The 14,998-nt window shown below is 55.2% G+C and overlaps 1 protein-coding gene across 7 annotated transcripts in view; it reads left to right on the forward strand.

The window, feature by feature from the left end:
* Positions 1-1,791: 1,791 nt before the first annotated feature.
* TOGARAM2 (TOG array regulator of axonemal microtubules 2) overlaps positions 1,792-14,998 on the forward strand; it is a 70,240-nt gene continuing 57,033 nt past the window's right edge. For 3 of the 7 annotated variants that reach the window (XR_007130277.1, XR_007130276.1, XM_047746598.1), the window contains exons 1-5: positions 1,792-1,956; positions 7,035-7,174; positions 10,533-10,672; positions 12,547-12,660; positions 14,167-14,448. Coding sequence is in view for 5 of the 7 variants with exons in the window: in XM_047746598.1 (XP_047602554.1) it covers positions 10,645-10,672; positions 12,547-12,660; positions 14,167-14,448 (424 nt within the window). In the remaining 2 variants the exon portion in view is untranslated. Of the gene's footprint in view, positions 1,957-6,082; positions 6,139-7,034; positions 7,175-10,532; positions 10,673-12,546; positions 12,661-14,166; positions 14,449-14,998 lie in introns of all 7 variants that reach the window. The other 4 variants (XM_047746594.1, XM_047746597.1, XM_047746595.1 and 1 more) reach the window with 3 other exon arrangements.

Consider the following 14,998-nt stretch of genomic DNA (forward strand, 5'->3'; position numbering starts at 1 on the left):
CCTGGAGAGCAGGCCAGCAGGGTCAGGCAGAGAGCAGGAGGCACAGGGAGAGACGGGGCTGAAGGAGGACAGGCCGCCGGCTGTGTTGGAGGGACTTGTCAGATGTGGTGTCCAGTGTAGCCTTTACCCAAGGACACTGGGAGCCATGTGGGGTGTCCGGCTGGGGAGTGATCATTGGATCTGTATTTTCAAAGCTCTGACTCGGACTGTGATGTAAGGATGGGGTTGGGGGGCGGTGCACACATGCAGAGCTCAGGGACATGAAGGCTGGCCTCATCCTGTCCCCACACTGTCTGGCGTTGCCTCTGATCATTCTCACTGATAAGCTATGAAACTTGGCCAGGGGCTCACCTTGCTGGGCCTCCATTATCCCGTCTGTAACCTCAGGTTTCCTCGTGCCCACCTTGATTGGGGGAGTCCAGCGCAAGATACATGGAAGCTTCTTCCTGCTCTTAGCTGGTCCTGGTTTGGAGGAAATGCCTCCTTCCTGGGGCCTCTGCTAAAGGGAGCTCAGGAGCTCAACTCACCTTGCCATCTTGCCTACTGAGGAGCGATGGAGGGCAGCAGCCTCCCCGTGGGCCCAGCAGGCCTGTGGCATTCTGGCCCCAGGGCCAGTGCCTGCCTTGTGGGATCTTGTCAGTGCTTATGGGCTGACTCGTGGAGCGTGGTTGCTGTTCCTTCCATGGCCTCCGGGGAGGCTCCACGGGCCTGCTCTTAGTGTCTCAGAGAAGAGGCGAGAACCCAGGAAGGTGCTGGCAGGGCCAGGAGAGGGTTCAGTCAGTAAGCCCTGGGCACATAGGATTCAGTCGGCCAGGCCTCCTGGATGTGCGACCAGCCTCCTGCCAGCTTTCCCCGCTCTGTGTTATGTCTGTCTGCCTGTTCCCTTGTAAACAGCTTGGGGATCTGCCTAGAAAACTTCATAGCGTCTTTGGGCGAGTAGTTCTTTGCAAGGCTGCGTAAAATTAACGAGGCCCCTGGCTCCCATTGCCCCCGATTGTGGCCCTTGGATAGTGAGAGTTAGAACGGTTTGGCGTGAGGGAGCAGTTGTCACAACGTCAGCCTGGTGCTTCTGCCAGGGGCCTGGGCTCCGTGAGGAAGCACATATGGGCTATTAGTATTCACATTTTCTAGAAGCTGGGATAGTGAAATCTGGCTGAGGAGGAGGCCACAGGCTTCTTGCTATGCCTGTGTTTCTGCTGGGGACGGGCGCTAACAGAGATGTGCAGCCTGATGACAGGCTGGACATAATCACAAGCCTGTTACCTGCCCTATTTAATCCCCACAGCTACCCTCTCAAGTCAGTATTGTTATCCCCATTTTATAGATGAGGAAACAGAAGTTGAGAAAAGTTAAGGATGGCCAAAGGTCACAGCTGGAAGAAACTAGATCAGGATTTAAAGTCAGTTCTGCCTGTTGCCAAGGCCCCGGGTGCTCACCCTCCCTGCCCCATCTGCATCTAGAAACAGCTTGGGAGCTGAACCAGAATTGGGCCCACAGCCCCCTGCCGCAAAACCAGGGGTTCACTGCCAACGACATCCCTGTCCCGAGCCTGGCATCCACTCCCTTGCTCTGTGGTCACTGCTCAGCGAGGCCCAGCTGTCTCTCACCAGCAGCCCCACAGGACAGGTTGGCCACTTGGGAGTGCCCCATGCCCGGCGGGGCCCCAGAGGAAACAAGGCCAAGGGGAAATGTCTCCTGGCTCCCTCTCTCCCTCATGCAGGAGCTACGGGCTCCTTCGGAGCAGCGGTTGCTATGCAGCCTTGTTTATCCAGGGAGAGCCTGGCAGAGGCCGGCAGCACACTTGAAGCTGGGCCAGGGGCCTGTTCAGCAGCCCGGGGCCGGCCAGGCCTGGGGCCACCTCGTCCTTGCCCCTCCGGGCCCATGGGCCGCATTCTCTGTGGAGAGACACCAGTGCCTGGCTTCCTCCAGTGACAGGGTTGGCCTCTGGACAGAGAGGTAAGGTGGATATGCAGGGGGGAAGGGAGCGGGAGGAGGCTCAGGCTGCCTGGAGCCCTTGGAGGGGTGTGGAAAAGCTGAGGAGCAAGATCTGGAGCAAGGACACAGGGCTCCAAGGGAGGAGGCCGTGGGACTGTGGAGCCGTCCCTTCCTCTCTCGGGAGCCTGTTGCTCTCTGAGCCTATGAGCTATGGAAGGGGGCTTCCCTCTCCTCCTGGCCATGGCCTCCAGCAGAGCTCCCTGTTTGGGGGTATGCTCCACTCCCTGGGGTGCTGAGGGTGATGGTGCCAGAGGGATAAGGAAGGCTCTGTGTTAGGGGCGCTGGGGCACAGGCCTTGGACAGGCTGGAAGAAGCAGGATTCCAAGCCAGCTCTGCCTGCTGCGAGACCTAGCTGCTCCCACTACCGGCTCTCCTGGGTCCGGGTTTGAGTTCAGGCTCCACCTCTCTCTGGGTGTGCGGACTTAGGCCCTTTTCATTCTGAGCCTCAGTTTCCTTGTCTGTAAAGCGGGGGTTAAGTGACATTTCCCTTGGGGCTGCTCGTGAAAGTTGGAGATGGTAAGGAGAAAGAGGAGTGTGTTGGGCCCCATGCTCAACGGAAGTTACTTTTCGTGGTGCCATTATTATTACAGCAGAGATGATCGTGTTCCTTTCCAGAGCAGATCTGGGGCTCCAAAACAAGAGGTTTTGTGAACCACTTCTCCAGGACAAGGGCTTACTTTGGCTGGGGACCTTGAAGGGCTGGTGTTCCCTCCAGAGCCCCAGAAGGGACTGTAGGGCCTGTGCTGGGGGTGGGGGGTGGGGGTTTGTCCATGGCTGCTGAGGGTCATGGAGCACAGTGGTGCCCAGTCCCACTGAGACGGGCCATGCAGGGGTGTAAGCGGACAGGTCCTTGCCAACCGCAGGTGGGCCAGCTCAGCCCCTGCAGCCTTGGCCTGGCGGATTAAGAAGGAGGGGGAAGGTCATGGAAGCAAGTGACAGGGAGGTATCAGGCTGAGCTCAGGAGCGTCAAGGTCACCCAAGGTCACCTGTTGCCCCAATGCCACCTCACAGGCACCTGACTCTGCTCACTGGCATGATGAGAAGTTTATGGCTTGTTTTATATTCAACCTCTTGCCGACAGAAAAATGTATAAGACTCACCAACCGTTTAAAGTAGAATTAATGTGTAGCCACCACTGTCCAGGGCAGGAAAGAGACGCTCTCTAGGGCAGCCCCCAATGCCTCCCCGAAAGGCCCCTGCCTATCACAGCCGCCTCCTTGCCCCCCAGGGTTGACCACACTCCTCATTTCCCCTGGCTTTTCCATAAAGTCTTACCATCTTTGTGTGTATGTCTAAGTTGTTGAATTTCGTCTTTGAAATGCACACAAACAGAACGGCAGCCTCTGGTCTCTTTCGTGCCTAGCGTCTGTCAGTAAACATTGCACGTGGTGCAGAGCAGAGTGGTGTTGAGTAGCTTTGCTCATTTTCATTGCCATGGAATATTCCGTGGCATGAATACCTGTAACTTTTTCTCCAGTTTCCTGTTGGGTGTTCGGGTTATTTCCAGATTTGGGCCATTGCCAACAGGGCTGCTATGAACGCTCTCGTACTTCTGTCTTGGTTCACAACATGCAAAGTTTTCTCGAAGGTAGACCCCTAGAGGTGGTCTTGCTGGGCGTAGGGCTTGCATATCTTTAACTTTAGTAGATGAGCCAGACCACTCTCCCCTGTGGCCGTGCCCACGTCCCCCTCACCAGCCCTGCATCGCGTCTCTCTGACACTTGGTATTGTCCAGAGTCTTCATTTTTGGCAATCTTCACAGACTGGTGACAGTGGTCTAATTAGCATTTCTCTGATCAGCATGGGGTCAGGGCCTGCGTTGCCTTTCTTCCTCCTGGCTTTCCTCCTTAGGGAGGCCCCTTTCCCCTGGTTTCCTGGCTCAGCCCCCTCATCATGCTGTTTCCCAACCTCCATGTTCCTCTCTGCCCTCCAGGCTCCTCTGTCCCTAGGCCCCATTTTCTTTCTTAGGGGACAGTCACTCATCCACATGATTCCTCTGCCATCGATCTTGGAGCAGCAGTTCTGGGCTCCAGAGCAGCTCTCCGGAGGTCTGAGCTTCCCATGTGTCTATGCGTTAAAACCTCTGGATTTGGGCTCTCCTTGCATCCCCTCCTGGGTCTTGGCTTTCCCTTCAATAAAATAAGGACAGAAGAAATGACCCTCCACAGAAGCCCTTTCCATTTTCTGGGCAAAACCTGGCATATGTCCTGGAGAGGCCCATGGAAGATTCTAGCTTTTGGTCAAGCAGAGTAAGTTTTCTCCTGGGGCCATTGGAAAAGGACAGAGCTAGTGGTCTGAAGTCTGCTGAGCTTCTTACAGGGAGACCTTTGTCAAGAGCCATTTCCTGGAACGGGACAGGCATTTAGATGCCAGGGACCGCCACCACAAGTTTCCTGAGATGTTGATTGGAAGGGCTGTTTCTTTCTTTTCAGCCCCTCTGGTCCTGTCGCACCTGTAAATTGCTCCCAGAGTGCAGTTTGATGACCAGAGCTCCAGCAACTTGGGTGAGGGTCCCCGAGTGGGGAAGCCGTGCAGAAAGCCTTCGTGGGGCATTGGACCAGGCCTCTCTGTGTCAGACTCCAGGACTAGGCTCAAGATCTTAGACAAGTCAGCCCTTGATGGTGAAAATGTCAGGGGGGATGGGCAGAAGGCTTCCAAGTGCCAGCCAGTGCTGTGTGATTTCAGGCAGGATTGACACAATGGCGCCCAGCCCCACCAAGAAACGACATCCTCAGAAACACGTTGTCATGGCTCTGACCAGGCCTGGCAGTCTGAGGCACTGCCCCGCCCAGTGCTGAGGTGACCATTTGGGGGAAACCTTAATGGGAAGGGGAAGGAGGGAGCTGAGGACCTTGTCCCCACAGTACCTTTTGGCTCTTGAAGGCCCTGGGTATGTCCTGTAGCCTTTCCAGGCCCCACATTAACCCCTCAGTTACCAGCCAGGAGACTAGCTGAACTTTGGGGTCTCTTACAGCTGAAAATTCAGTGACAGAGGGAGCAGATAAAGGTGTCTCTTGTCCCCACCATGTGAACCTTTGTTGAGTTACTAGCAAATATTCTGACTTCTAATTTATATTTGCACCAAGATGATACACAAAAGTAGGGCAGGCTCAGAGGATTTTGAATTTTGGAAATTTATGGGTATGTCACATACCCTTTTCACTGGGGCCATCACAGCTCATCCAGTGCCTCTGTGTGAGTTAGAAAAAGACACCTTTTTATCAAGGCACTTTACTTCTGTTCATTAGAGAAGGGCAATAAAAATGCAAATCTGTAGTGCCTGCAGTGTGAATGTTGTCTCCTTAATTACAAGGCCTTGTGCAGTGCCCAACCTAAGCAATCACACAGGGTGGCTGTGCTGGTCACTTATGGTCATCGTTTTCCAAACAGAGCTTAAATAAGACTTTTTCTCAACCATAGGCCTTCCCATGTCTCATATCAGAATTCCTGGGAGGTAGGGGGGCTGTTTTGAATGTCACAGCCCTAGACATATAGGCAGCTCTCTCCTTCCTCTCTCTATACCTGCTCTCCTCAACCAACACCCACACTGAACTATTGCAAATGGAAACCTTCCTCAGCTGTGTTGGAAATGAAAAGGGTTGAGAAGTTCCGCTTTGGGCTCTTGACCATGAGATCCACCCTGTCCCGGAAAGTCATTAAGATGCAGGCACTAACTGCCTTCTTAGCAGACTCTGCCAGTTCTGGTAAGAAGGGATCACTTGGAGCATTTCCCAGCAAGGTGATACTTGAGCTGCTCTTCTAAGGGTCCTGCCCCAGCCTGTCTGCTGCCTCCTGCTCACCCCGGAAACTTCTGCATTGAAGGTCATCGGCCAGGGGGCACCTCCTTTTGCCACCCAGCCTTGGTCAGGCCTCTAGAGCTCCTTGCCCCAAAAGCTTTCAAAAAGGACACTTTCCTTCTTCTTGCCCATCTTAACACACACGCTAAGATCATTATTAAAGAATAATGTTAATAGCTCCCGTTTGTTGAATTCTTGCTTAGGGGCCAGACGATTTGAGATGCTTTTCATATTTTATTGAATATGCTCAGTAACCTCGTGAGAAAGACATTCTTCTTTCCCTTTTGCAGTTAAACAGAAGCTCAGAGAGGTTTAGTACCTCACCGCGTGGGAAGTCTCCCAGCTGGTAGGTGATGGACTTGAACGCGGGGCTGTTGCTGGCTATGTAGTACCGCATTCTTCTGCTTCCAGCAGCATCAGGGAACTCCAGACCGGAAGCCTCCGCTGGCCTGCTCTGCGGCCTTGGTCCAGCTACCTAGCCTCTCTGAGCCTCAGTCTTCTTAGGCACAACAGGAGGACAATAACATGTGCCTTGTTGCTCTATTTCAAAAGCTAAATGGCATGAAACTAAGAAATGTTAGTCTCATTGCCTTGTTTCTTCTCAACAAGACTCTAAGATGGGCTACGATTTTGTTTTTTACATTCATGCACGCTGCATTGGAGCTCGTACTAGGTGCGGGGCCCCATGTTTGGTACTCTGGGTTTCTTTACCGTCCCAGGGTCCTGCTAGCAGATGCACGTCTTGCTGTCTGGAGCCCAGACGGTTCCAGGGACATTGACCCCACCTGGCCCCATTAGGCGGGGAGGTGGCATCGGCAGCAGTGGGTGTGGCTCCAGAGGGGGTGAAGGCCCCGCACCCTAAAGGGGGGCTTATGGTGGGCAGGGCAAGTTTCCATGAGCAGTCGTCAGGCCAACCGGCCTGCGTGTCAGTCACCTACGCAGCCAGGAGCCTGAGTGGGGGGCCTTGGGTGCCTCTTCAGGGGGCGTCTGGTGGGTGTGAGGATCAGTCTCCTGGTTTGGGTGGAGACAGCTCCTAGAGCTACCAGCCCCAGGGGTCAGATAATGTTATTTCTTTCCTCAAAAAGTCTTTAGAGTTCCTTTCCCTCCCCACACCGGCTCTCCGCCGTCTCAGCCTCGGGGCCTCCAGCCAAACCCCAACCTCACAGCCTGTTTGTTCTTCCACGTCTCTACGCACCCTGTTTCCTCAGCCTGCGAGGCCTTTCCGTTTCCTTCCCCATCCAGACCCCGCTTCCCTCCGGGCCCAGTGAGGATGCCGCTCTCCTGTGGAGCGTCTCCAGGCACCTAGTCAGACAGCACTGCGGCTCCCGCGTGTGTCCATCTCCGCCTCAGCCTGGCGTTCGCTTCACAGCACAGCATCCCAGGTGAGAACTGCAGGAGGGCCCGCCCCGCCCGTTTGGGCCTCTCACTCTGCAGACACGTCTGTCTCTCCCATGTGAGGGGCACCCGTGTCACCCGGGTCTGTCTCGTAGGGACGGAGGGCTCTGGCCCATCAGAACTTTAAAGATGGCGCTTGGGTGGGGACCGGGAGAGGAAGAGTTCTTACCTGATTTATTGACTGTCTACCAGCAAAGGTGCTGAAATTTTTGCACATGACTTCACTTCATCTTGACCAAACCCTTTGGTAGGACTTTTTTTTTTTCAGATGAAGAAACCAAAGCTCAGAGGAATTAAAGTTAATATGAGAGGGGCAAGTGGGAGCAGTGCCTATCCGAAACCTCTCTTCAGAGAATGTTTCAGTCGGGGACATTTTGGGGTTCAAAACCTAGGTTTCTCCACTCTACCATCTTTGCCCTAGTCCCCTTCTCTACCCACCTTGACATCGCACCTCTGTTCCCACTCAGTGGGTCTGAGGAGGCGTGAACTCTGACTTCTTGGAACCCACGTCCTCAGAGGCCTCTAAAAGGAGGAATGGGTAGTGTCATGGTCACACGAGGGGAGCTGCACGTGTGGCAGCCCCTGGGAGGGGGGGCAGGTGAGGATGCATCTTGGGATCAGGGGCCTGTCCCCTCCAAGGCCTCTCTGCAGGCACAGGGTGACTAGGATCTTGTCCCTGGGGCTGACGTCCTTTATGGGGCCAGTTCTAGCTTTGTGTCCTTTCCACTTGAAACCTGAGTCCCTTCCGTCACCTTTCCCATTCCTGTGGTGCCAGTCACCATGGAGCCTCTGTAGCCATAGCTTTAGTGAAAGGGGTGGGTGGACAGCGGTCAGTTAGCTTGGGCCACTCCACTCCCAAAGCTGGAAAACCAAGGCCAAGGGTGGGGGAGCCAGCTACCTTGGGCAGTGCCTCAGGGAAAGAGGACACAATCCTGGTCCCCAGCCCTTTCAGTCAGGGGTAGGTTCTTCCAATAGGGGACAGTCACACCTCCATGCCCAGAACAGAACAGGGCCAGGTGCAAATGGGGGCTCAATGGATTGTGTCTTGGATGTCGGGTGCTAAGTCCGATTGATGCTAAACCTCAAAGTTCTATCTGCATTGGGGCTGGAATTTCTGATCTTGATTTTTAGAGTTTGTACATGGATTTTTAAGTTCCTACCAGGTCATGGGCCCCTGGGATCTCCCTGGGGAGGTGCTGCCCATGGTTCTCACATACAATATAAGATGTGGTTGTTGGTCCATATGCAGCTGTGGCCGCCTCCCCTGGGGCAGGTTCCCAGGAACTCCTGCACGCAGACCCTGAGGGCCTAAGGGCTCAGAAGTGTTGACACAGTCAGGAGTAGGCCCAAGAGGGGGTCTGCCTGCTGGGTTGCCCTGGCAAGCTGTGACATGGATGAGGGTCTCTTTTCTGTACAGTGGGTGTCCCCAGGGCATGGAGTCACATCAGCTGTCTTGACCAGTGGCCATTCTGCCATTTGACCTGCTGAAGTGCTTGTGGCAAATGGGGAGGGGGCTGTCTTATTCAGAAGGCCCTTTCCGGTAGAGCTGGCCACTGAGACTTATGTCATCTGTACTCTCAGGCAGCTCCAAATCTTCTCTTTAGCCTCCTAAAGAGCAATCACTTTGGGGAAACTGAGGCAGCAATAACTACTTTGACAGTGAAAGGTGAGAAGCAAGGCTGAGATCTCATTAGAAAGTGAACCTGAACTGTAACCCATTGGTTCTCAGTCCTTTTTGAACACTGAAATCACACAGGAGTTAAGAAAAAGAAACCAAAAAGATCCCCATGGCCTGCTTCCTAGAAGACTCTAATTCAGTAGGGGCCGGAGGTGGGGCCTTGCAATCTGTCATTTTTATCAGTTCCCAGATGGTTCTGATCCACAGCCACAGTCGAGAACGATTCTCAAGAAGGGGTCTCAAGAAGGCCTGTGGCTAACCATCCCTTCTCTGCCTATAATTCACATAGAAAATCGATGCTCTGGTTAGCTGTGGTAGCAGGAGTCCGTAGAGCCTACAGCTCTCACTGTCTACAAAGTCTAGACTCCAGTTTGTTTGCCTTAATTCAGCTGTGGGTGGCCTGTCCCCACCTGGAACATTCGTGCTAGGCTTTGCCGGAAGCAGCAGCCTTGCCAATCTCTTGAGTCTCTTTGCCGGCTCACCGGCGCTCGGGATGGGGTGTTAAGACCTGTGGAGTCATCTTCTGCCACCTTGCTCAGGAGAAGTGCTGTGTCTCACCGACATTCCCCTGTGGCCAAATACTTATCCTAGTAGTCAGCACACGGGGAGTTGTGAGGAAAATTCTCTTTGGACAGAGAACCCGAGTGCTTGAGGATGTAAGCAGAGAGACCAGGTGGAGGCTGGGCGGGAACCTCTGTTGGGGCCAGGAGTGTTGCTAGGAGCTGCTCTGCCTTCTGGGGCCAGGGTGGGGATGGTGGCAGGCTGCCTTCCAGACGGAAGGCAGGTTTTCTCAGTTTCTCAGTTGGGATTTGGTGCTCAGCCACAAGGAAGTTGGCACTTCGTCTTGCCCTGTCCCCAGATGATATCTTGAGGGAGCTACGCCAGAGTAGAGGTTGGGAGATGTGGCCTTTATCCCTGATTTTGTCACTGATGGGCTCTGGCCATCCACCTCACTGTCAGGGTGAAAATGGTTCACCTTTATCCTGGCAAAGACTCTAAAACTGTGTGAGGTCGCAGAGTCTGGGTGAGACCTTTGTCACATGGAAAGAGAAGTTAGGTCCTGAGCAAGAGCTGATGACTGAGCCTAGAGGTTTAAGGGAGACCAGGACGAGGCTTGACGTGGTCCCGCAGTTCGCCACAGGACAATGAAATGACTCTCTGATGGGGGGAGTGCAGGCCACGCACTGTGTGCGGATAGAGCCTGGCACATCCTGAGAGGAAACTGGAGAGCTGGTTTCTGGGCAGACCCTGCCACCTACCCGAGTGAGAAGCGGAGTCACAAAGCTTGACATTCTTCAAGAGCTTCTGGGCCAGTGGGCAGAGAAAATGGGGTTTTGAAGAAAATAGAAACTCATGGGGAAAGAAGGCATCAGACTCCGCCTCGATAAATTCCACCTTCCCCAGAGACCCTAAGGTGTCCTTGTCAAAGCCACAAGTGAAGCCAGTTTTGTGGGTTCGGTGATGGTCTTCACAAATTTCTCTGCCCACCGTGGCGCAGGCTTGACACCCGGAAGGTTTCAAGTGTCTCAGAGAGGCAGAATGTCAGAAAAGAGATGTCCTTTGGTCCAGCAGCAGATTTCCTCACTCCAAGAATACCTGGGCTCCTGATGGGCTTCCTGCAAAGCCATTTACTTGTACTGACATCCCTCTGCTGCTCCCCACCGTAGGACTGCGGATGATACGGGCTGCCACCTTCTGGATCCCCAACGACTGTGCTTACGTCCCAGGAAGTAGCTGCTGCCTCTGGACAACCTCTCAGGCTCCTTTCCCACCCAGGGCATGAGCACCCGTGATGCTGTCCCCCCAGGTAAGGGGCTGCCCTCATCCTGGGAGATGGAGCCAGGCAGGTGACAAGGCCTTTCAGCCCTGGCCCAGATCTCTGCTGGCTGACGCTGGCCCTCCATGCTCAGCTTCTTGTCTGGGGGCTCCCGGGCCCAGGGAAAGACTCAGAGTATTCTAGAAACTTGGTGGAGCATTGCCTCCACTCTCTCTGCTGGTGGGCCGGCCGAGGAGCTGGCCTGTTTTGTAGTCAGAGGACATAGGGCTGGGCCCTCAGGAACAGCTGGGTGTCTCTGTCTCCTCAGTGGATCGGGCAGGAGAAGGGGAACAGTGTGGCTAGCTCAGGGTCAGGAGATGGAGTTCCAGGCCTGATGCTCTGCTCTGGGACCAACTGTGTGAACTTCAGTTTCCTCTGGCAAATGAGAGGATCCACAGGCCCCACCACAGATGGAGGGGGTGCTGGTGAGGTGGAGACCTGCTTTTCCCTGGCGGGGCTGGAGCTGGGGCCCTGGGACCAGAGTAGATCCAGACATGGGTCATCACCTAGGGACAGAGCACCTGGGGCTTTGCCATATTATTGTGAGGACAGTTTTGTAATTTAATGCCACATCAGGTTCCTGCCGGGCATTAGTTTCTTACAGGGAAGTGGGAAGTACTGAAAGCTTAAGAAAAACCTAAAAGTCTAGAAATAGGATGAAGGTATGACCATATGAACCCCTAATCCTGTCCAATTCCTTTGTTTTACTGACCTGGGAACCGAGACTCAGAGAGGCTAACTTACTTCCACAGGGTCACACAGCTGATAGAAACAGGAAGGGAACAGACTCCTGTTTGCCTCCTGTCTGGGGATCTTCTACCCTGGGAGTGGGCGTGCTGGGTCCAGGTGGAGGCTTCTCCAGGTGGTGGGTTGGGTCCCTGTGCATAGTCCTGAGCTGTGCTTTGGATGGGGATAATACTAATACTAAAGTGCCCCCTGAGTGCAGGTCCTGCAAAGATGGATGGGATGAGGTCCCTGTGCCAGGATGGGACAGGGCAAGGAGGGAAGAGGCCAGGAGAGGGGAGGGTAAGATGGGGTATGCTTGGGCTGCTGTGGGGGCACAGAGGAGAGGCAAGGCTTCTCAAAGCAGCAGGTGCTTCGCTGAGGCTCCCCCTCCCACTTCCCCCGGCTCAGGGCCCCTCCCCAGAGCCACCCTCCCCCTGAGCTCCCCACAATGTCACTGCTTGTTATTCATTGTCTCCTGCACTAACCTTTGGGTCTCATCAGGGGCTGGGAGGCCGAGTCTCTGACAGGCAGCCTTTGGTAAATATCCAGGGTAGGGATCAATCAAATTGATGTGCTGAGCCAGGGAGGTTTAGGACAAGGTGAAGTTTCAGTGAGGGACACGCTGATGAGGGGCTGGAGGACTCCCAGGAGAGGGTTGTTGGGGCAGTAATTGGATGCTCTGCTCTGCGGCCATGGGGCGAGGTCAGGGCCAAAGCCACAGGTCAGAGGGTTACTGCATGAGGGTGACAATGAAAGGCATGTCAGTGAGAAGCGGCCCGTGAGATGAGCAGAGGACAGAGGCAGGGTGAGGGGGGTGTGTGGAGGAGGGGAGCCCATGAAGGAGGCTAAGAAGAGGTGGCCAGTGGGGGTGGGGGCGCCTAGAGAAAAGCCGGATGGAAAAGGCGGGTGAGTGTGGGGAGAAGTGGGAAGCCAGGCTGAGAGGGCTGAGGAGAGCTGGGTGGTGGGCCTTGGTGGGGATTGTGGTGCCCTGACTGGCTGGGCCGTGGGGTGGTGGGCCCCCCATCCATGAGCTGGGCTCTGGTTTGGGGGTGGGCTACAGAGACCCCAAGGGGAAGAGTGCTGGGGCAGCCTATTCCCTAGTTCTGGTTTCAGTGGGCTTCCGGTGCTTCTGTCCCCAGCCAAGGTTCTGGCTCCAGTGGCCATATACTGTGGGAGTGTCCCTCGGACCAGTACGGGGCCCCGTGCAGTCCCAGGAGGAAGAAGTGACTCCAGGCTGCAGACTTATGGAGAAGGTGAGGTGTGTGGGACTTGGCCTGCTGACTTGGTCACACCAAATGGCCTTCCAGTGTCCTCGGTGGCCTCCCTGGGGGCTGGGGGCAGAGAATCAGGGTTCCGCCGGGAGCTACCCAATCAGGGCCAGGGACCAGAGAGCAGAGCTAGGGCTCCCTCCTGGAGAGAGGATGTTGAGTTGTTCTAGAAGCCTGGCTGTGCGGTCCAGCTAGGGCACATGCTATTTTTACTGCGGTCTGCTGCTGAAATCCCTTTTGGTTTTAGGTGGTTCCTTTCAGTTCCATCAGGGGATGGAGGTGCACAGAGGGAGAGCCCCAGGAACAAGGAAGTGGGGATCCCAGCACGCCCCTCGCTCTCATCAGAACCCAGGGAAAGCCCCCATGAAGATGCGGTCTGCTGTCCCTCGCTTGGGGGTCTGGGTGGGCCTTCAGCAGCCAGGGCGGTGGTGGGGGCAGGGACACCTGTAGTGGGACAGCTGCTGGCGTGGTGAATTGCAAGCCAGCCATTCAGCTTCTACTTTCTGCTCTGACTTCCAGCTACAGACCCTCTTCTCTACAGAACCCCAGTTCCCGTGTTCTCGAGGGAGAATATGATTGCTCTAGCTCCTTGCCCTCTTCTGGCTACTCCCCTCACAGGCCTGTGGCCAGCACCCAGGTCAGCTTTTGCCGGGCCTGGTGCCACCCAGGATCGGTGGCCTCCTTTGTGGGTCTCATGGCTTAGGTCAAGGCCCTCCGAAAACGCTGTGTGTGTGGCGGAGATTCTAAAAGCTGGTCTCTGTATTTGTTTTCCCTGGCCCTCCCACAGTCTAGACTCCTTCAAGGACAAGTTCAAACACCACCACTTCATGAAGTCCTTCCAGATCCTTCTCTTCCTCCTCTATGTGCACAAAACATTTTGTTGGCATCTCTCTCAGGGCATATCTCCCAGTTGACCTTGTAATGAACCCATTGAGAGATGAATCTTTTTCTGTAGTAGATTGAAAGTCCTTTCTTGGTAAAGACTGTGTCTCACCCATCTCTGGGTCTCCACTGCCTGGACAGTGCTGGGCACAGAGGTGACGCTCTCTGAATGTTTATGGAATGTGCGATTGGATAAGCTGGTGTCTGCGTGGAAGCATGATTGAGTCACCTCAACTTCTCTTTTCAATCTGCATTTGGTCTTGTCAGGTATACTGAATGGATTGGTTGGGACCCTGGAGGTGGCTGGATGGTGGTCCCTGGGCGGAAGACCTTCCCGCAGGATTTACGGCTCATGTCTGTGCTGTCATAGGGCTGCATATCGACTCCCATTTTCTTCCCTTGAGTAGCTCAGGACACACCTGTTAAGGTCAGGCTTCCCAGAGACTGTTGAATGAATGGATTGACCCAAGATCGATGGTAACATTGAATGACCGGGATTCGTGGGGCAAGGCCTGACTGTTCTAAGGAAGCAGCACCGGAGAGTTCACTGGAGCCTGGTGCCACCGATGGTGCTGGGTGCCTAGCCACTCTTACCTCTGTCTCCCTCAGCCTCCCTCCGGCCAACTCCAAGTGTCCTGCTGGAGAAGCCACTGCAGCTGTTGCCTGGACAAGGGGACCCCCGCAGCCTCAAGCTGGATGCCCCCCTGAAGGGCTGGCAGGCCAGGAGTGGCCACCCCAGGGGCCTTGCGGCCCTGTCTCTGGGGTCCAACCCCCTGGCACCCTTCTCCTCTCTGGAGTCTGAGGCCAACAGTGTGGCTCGGGACACCACCCAGATCAAGGACAAGCTCAAGAAAAGAAGGCTCTCGGAGGGCTTGGCAGCATCCTCCCGAGGTGAGCCCTGGGCCCTGCCCACCTACCTCCCACACACCCTGAGGCCAGGGACCCCCATTACCCAGCTCTGAGGGTCAAGAGCTGCTCAGGATGCCCCCACCCAGGGCACTGTCAGCCGCCCTCCTGGGAATGCCCCTCCAGCCTGGGCTCTGCAGTGGCCTTCCAGCTCACCTCCCTGTTCCTTCTCCTCCTTCTAGTCTTCTCTCCAGGGGGATCCTTCTAAATCGCCAGTCGGATCATAGTCTCCTTCCTGCTCCCACTTACGATGCTTAGAACCACCCCGAGGTTTTGGGATGTGCTTAGAGCAAGCTCCTGAATAGAGTCCCTAGTGTGTGAGGCCGGCTGCCTTCACCATGTGCCTGTGCCACACCCTCTCCTTTGCTTTCTGCTCCTCTCCCTCCAGCTCTGCTCACTCTCCCCTGCACTCTGCTCACTCTCTCCCCTGCTCTCTGTTGTCAGACACACCGACCCTCTAGTCCTGGAGCAGGGGGGCTCTGTCTGGCCTCAGGCTCTGACAGGCTGTCCCCCCACCTCCCTCCTTTCCTCACGG

Source organism: Lutra lutra, chromosome 9 (assembly GCF_902655055.1).
Source record: "Lutra lutra chromosome 9, mLutLut1.2, whole genome shotgun sequence".
NCBI classification, from domain to species: Eukaryota; Metazoa; Chordata; class Mammalia; order Carnivora; family Mustelidae; genus Lutra; species Lutra lutra.